Source organism: Artemia franciscana, chromosome 12 (genome assembly GCF_032884065.1).
Source record: "Artemia franciscana chromosome 12, ASM3288406v1, whole genome shotgun sequence".
In the NCBI taxonomy this organism is placed as follows: Eukaryota; Metazoa; Arthropoda; class Branchiopoda; order Anostraca; family Artemiidae; genus Artemia; species Artemia franciscana.
The window spans coordinates 8875845-8881844 of NC_088874.1; the positions used below are offsets into that span (position 1 = coordinate 8875845).

Genomic DNA, 6000 nt, shown 5'->3' on the forward strand with positions numbered 1-6000 from the left:
GGATTGATTGTTTATCGTATTTAATTTTTTTTCGCTATTTCATTTGTTTGCCAAAATTTTAATAAGCGCATTCAAAAAAACGTAATTCTAAAACTGAACTAAAATTCTATGTGTTTGTCCGTAGTAGTTCATTCGAATTTCTAGGATGCGCTCGTGTTCGAGATTATTTACCCTATTTGATTTTTATTTTCATGTTTGATTTGTCAAGATTATTGGTGAATGAAAAAAAAGTGCTTTATGCAAAATAATGCATAAAAAATTCTATATAATCAAACCCAATTTTTGTTTACATAGCTGAGAACCACGAGTCTTTCCGACGGTGTTGTGATCATCTTTCATATTACATAAAAACAGCGAAAAATATTGGCGTCTGTCAGTTTCCTGCAGAAACATCAGTTACCCTTGCAAGGTAAGCTTTCAATACAGCTTTTAATAAGCTTTACTCACCTTCTTTTTAAGGCTACTTCTAACGTGTTAGTCTACTAATAACGTGTACAATTATTTTAGCATATACTAATAATGTTTATAACTAATAACTACTAACTTGTTATATTTTATTTATTTAGAAAAAAGTTGGGAGCTTTTTAGTGATTTGTCGCTAATTTTAAGATTTAAGCAAAAATCTGCAAACCTATTTTGTGGTTGATTAATTTTTTGTACAGTTCTAAATAGAGCTGTTAAAAATTTAAGCTGAATATTCTATTTATAAAACATAGTTTAACTAGTCTATGTAAAAGTAGTCTTTGTAACACCTCGAATTGCCTTTTAAAGTATAATCGATATTATATAAAGTGTGGGGAGCCCTGGCTTCGCCCGAGTCCCATCACCTGGCACGCGGTAGGCTTTTATATATTTGATTCTCTAATTACGCAATAGGATCTTCTTCTCAGACTCGCACACGCTCAACCAACACGTTCCTTCATTCCATTGTAATTTTGCTTTGTCTCCTAACACCAGATTTCTTTGTGCAAGGTTTTCCTTTGCTTTTTTCCTTTCTGCGGTTTGATGATTTTTGCGGTTTCTTGTTACATGCCTTTTTCTGTATCTCTTTAGAGTCATTTCTGTCATCTTTGTAATCTTGCGTGCGTAATCAAACAGTTCGTGGTAACGAACTGTTGTAAGGAGCAACCCGGCTCAATAGTAATCGAAACTCTAAAAAACGGAGTTTCGATACCATAAGTTACATCCAAAGAATCGCATTTTAATGCTGATTTTAAATATATAAGTTTCATCAGGTTTAGTCTTACCCATCAAAAGTTACATGCCTGAGAAAATTTACATTATTTTAAAAAATAGGGGGAAACACCCCCTAAAAGTCAAAGAATCTTAACGAAAATCACACCATCAGATTCAGCATATCAGACAACCCTACTGTACAAGCTTCAAGCTCCTATCTACAAAAATGTGGAATTTTGCATTTTTTGCCAGAAGACAGAACACGGATGCGTGTTTTTTTTTTTTCCCAGAGGTGATCGTATCGTCCCTTGGTCCTACAATGTCGCGAGAGGGCTCATTCTAACGGAAATTAAAAGCTCTAGTGTCCTTTTTAATTGACCAAAAATTGGAGGGCACCTAGGCCCCCTCCCACTCAGATTTTCCCCCAAAGTCACCAGATCAAAATTTTGAGATAGCCATTCTGTTCAGCCTAGTCAAGAACCTAATAACTATGTCTTTGGGGACGACTTAATTCCCCACAGTCCCGGGGAGGGGCTGCAAGTTACAAACTTTGACCATTGTTTACGCGTAGTAATGGATATTAAGAAGTGTACAGACGTTTTCAGGGGGACTTTTTCGCCTGTTACGTGGGAGAATATTTCCATGGAGGAGCTTATCATGAAGGAAGAGAATTTCCATGAAGGGGGCGCAGGATTTTCTAGCATTATTAAAAAAAAACATTGAGAAAATAAATAACTTTGTTTTCAACTGGAAGTAATCAACTGCATTAAAACTTAAAAGGAACATAAAATATTACGTATATATGGGGGTTCGTCTCCTCCACAATAGCTTGCTCTTTACGCTAAAGTATTTTTAGTAATTTCAACTATTTATCCTACGGCCTTTGTGATTCAGCGGTTATTCTTAAAGATTTGGGGAAAAATTCAAGCTTTAATGTAAAGAGTGAGGCATTGAGGAGAGGGTGAACCCCCTCATGTACGTAATAAAAATACACAAATATACGTAATTATATACGTAATATACGTAAGTTAATTCGTAAGGTACGTATGTTTATTACTAACAAAAACGGTCGTAAAAAAAATAAATAAAAAAATCTAGTTGAATTTTAAGTAACCAAAAATTGGTGGGCAACTAGGCTTCCTCCCCCACCCCTTTTTTATCATAATCGTCCGATCAAAACTATGAGAAAGTCATTTAGCAAAAAAAAAAATTAATATGCAAAATTCGTTTTAATTATTCATGTGCGGTGAACCAAAATCAAAACACATTAATTCAAAAACGTTCAGAAATTAAATAAAAAACAAGTTTTTGTAAACTGCAAGTAAAGAGGGATATTAAAACTTAAAACGAACAGAAATTATTCCGTATATGAAAGGGGTTGTACCCTCCTCAACGCCTCGCTCTTTACGCTAAAGTTTTTTATTGTTTCAAAAAGTAGAGTTGCGACAGAGTCACATTTTATCGTAATAAAGTACGACGAACTCTGCTTATTGGCCAAGATTCAGTCACAAGGGCAATTAAGCTGATACATAAGATCTGTCATTGGTTGTTACTAAATCTGGTACAGGGTAATTGCTTCCTTGGGAGGTTAACACAGCGTTTGGATTTGGAGAGAGGAGGGACTGTTCTTTTTGGGAGAGGTTTTTAATTATCCAACTCATTTGGAAGAGAAAATCATATTTAAAAGTAACAGTTTATAGGAACATTCTTAAAATCGAAATTTGTGGAAGCAGGAAGAGGAAGGACTCTAACCCTCCCCATTTTATGTTACTATTCCTAACTTTCCTTGTTAAACTATCTGATTTTGTTATTTACTTGATAGGGCTACTGTTAAGGCTATTTGCTTGATAGGGCTATTGGTTAATATTGCTCTTATACATCATAACTAAATAACAAAGCATCTAGCAGTTTCTAGACTAGTATTTTAACTTAGAACTTACTTGTTTTATGAAATAGGTCAGATTGCCTTAATAATATTTTATTTTCGTTTTCTAGAAAGACGGCAAACAGCGTCATTAAAACCCTGGATGAACTTTTGAATAGAACGTGACGTTGTTACCATCCTTCTACGTTATTTTTTGTGCCACTGTTTGAACTTATGTTGTTGTCAAATTTCTTTTTACACATAAAACCACTTTTGATAATTTTTAAACTGCTTAGTTTTTCTACATTCGGTTCAACTACCTAGAGTGTCGTCAAGAAATTTTACCATCAAGCACAACCGGGAGAGAACTTCTTCCCCACCCCGAGGGGGATTATAATCACCTGGACCTTTGCAAGTGACTCTTATGTTAGTTTGCTATTGGAACATACTAGGTCCTGGTTCTTCGTGAAAATCATACCAAAATAATTGAATTTAGTTATTATTCCGCGCGTTTTATTGAAGTACCAAGGAATCTGACTGTTTTAATTGGCTAGGTGAAAGCTTTTAGAACCAGTTGTTTTTCAACAAATTAATTGATTCAATTTATTAATGGATTAACATTAATTTGACAAATTAATTGAAAAAATTTATTGATTCAACAAATTAGTGAAAAATCGAGGACTCACTTTTTCATGTCAGTTCTGTACATTCAGTTCTGCGATTTTCGATATTAATGAATGTTAAATTAAAAAAAGAAGATGAAAGAAACATGGGTGAGAAATCTGCAAAAAGTAGGTCAAAGTAGAATATGAATCCAAACAGCTTATGAATGTGTAGCTTTTCTTTGAAGGTGTAGATTTCATTGTGAATGAAATATTGTTAATGTTCCAATTTTAGGAATGAAAAGTATGTCAAATTCAAGAAATCCAGTTTTTATTTAGAAAAAATAATTATTTAGACAAGAATGAGTGTACAGCGTAAACAGATTTGTTTATGGTCACAGTGAAACTAATTATACAACAAGCACACTATATATAGGCAAAAAAATGAGAAAAATAAGAGTTACCACCATATATAACTTATATATTATATACCATATACCATCTATACTATTATACCAATAAACCATATACTAATATACCATATATACTAACTTATATACCATATATACTATTAATTTTTCATCAGATAAGTGGAAGCTTTCACAACCAGTTATTTTTCAAAAAATTAGTAGCAGTTCGAGGATTCACTTTTTCATGAAAAAGACCTGTATATATAGTTCTTTAATTTTGGTAGTAACTGAAGTCAAATTGAAAAAGAAGACGAAAGAAACGTGGATGACAAAATATTGTTGGCCAAGGAATTTGACACCAAATAGCATAAGTAGGTCCAACTCTTCTTTGAAGGTGTAGGTGCTATTTGGTAAAAAAAAGTAATCGATTAACGATACTTTTTAACTACTAAGATCCCTGTGTCGTCACTGTACTGTGTCGCTATGGCCGGGTTCGGTCTTAGGGTCCCGTATTCCCAAGCTGAGATCGAACTCACTGCACCACCACAGGACTAGTTGTCATTTGAAATCGAAAGACTATTAATGTTCAAATTTTACGAATGAAATGCATTTTCAAATTTGAGTAATCTCCAAGATTGCTAGAGGATTACCTCGAGAGTTTTAAAATGCCTCATTTTCAAGGCATGGCATAAATTTTGCGAAGAAGTGTTTTGTAACCGAAACCTACCATGAAAACATTTCAATTGTTTTTCGGCATTTTGGTTCATTTTTCGCATATCAACCATAGTGAATAGAATTGGCATTTAGTGATAATAAGGACAATTTTAATCAAGAAAACACTTCTGGGACATCTTTTACTTTTCTTCATTTCTACAATCTTCATCCCTGTTTTGTAATGTTCGTGTGGAGATGTGTGAAATGATAGAAAATATAAACTTAAGTGTAGAACATACCTGAGCGCACATACAGAAGATTTGGATTCCCAAGCTGAGATCAAACTCACTGCGCCACCACAGGACAAGTTGTCATTTGAAATCAAAAGATTATTAGTGTTCAAATTTTACGAATGAAATATATTGTCAAATTTAAGTAATTAATTTTTATTGGGACGAAATTTTTGCATTATTTAAACACAAGAAATGAGGGCTAACATCATAGAAAAGCAGATCCTACATGGTGCTGTTTGTTTAATATCACGAAAGAAAATTATTCAAAAAGACAATAATATTTAGAAAAAAAAAAGAATAAACAGATTAGATAAACAGATTATAGATAGCGTTAATTACTTATGGTCACAATAAAAAACATTTATACAGTAAACAGATAACATATACACTATATTTAGACAAAAAAAAATGATGGTTACAATCGTAGACAAACCTGTAAGAGATAATGTTATTCGTTTAAGACAATGGAGATACAATTTTAGGGAATATTACCTGGCAAAATCAGAATTTTCATGATAAATAAACAGATCATAGATAACGTTTTTTAATAATTAGAACAAGTCAAAATGAAATTGAAGAACATAAAAACAGGCAGTTAAAAGATAAGTGACAGCGAGAATCACAACGACTCAAAAACGAAAATGAAGAACGAAGAAAATATGAATTTACATGCGACAATTAGGATCAGAAAGAATAAAAATAAAACTGAAAAACACAGAAATGTGTGGTTAGAAGATATACGACCGCAAGAACAAAGAAGTATGGAGCTAGAAGATAATCAACAGCAAGAATTACAAGCAGCAGCAGGAATCAGAACTTGCCAAAGACGAAAGTAAAAAACAAAGAAATGTAGAATTAGCAGATATTAAAGCAAGTATCAAGAGTGTAAAAATGAGAGAGAAGAACAAAGGACTGCGCTGTTAAAGGACAGCGATAATCAGATCGAATCAAAAATGAAAGTGCAGAGGAAAATAAAATTCTTGTCTACATAATGGTACACT

General features: G+C 33.0%; 1 protein-coding gene across 2 annotated transcripts in view; it reads left to right on the forward strand.

Moving 5' to 3' along the window:
- The window catches only part of LOC136033639 (protein fuzzy homolog), a 47941-nt gene extending 44613 nt beyond the window's left edge, over positions 1-3328 (forward strand). For both annotated transcript variants that reach the window (XM_065714448.1, XM_065714449.1), the window contains 2 exons: positions 295-409; positions 3172-3328. In XM_065714448.1, the coding sequence (XP_065570520.1) occupies positions 295-409; positions 3172-3226 (170 nt within the window). In that variant the 3' untranslated portion in view covers positions 3227-3328. The remainder of the gene's footprint in view (positions 1-294; positions 410-3171) is intronic.
- Positions 3329-6000: the final 2672 nt, after the last annotated feature.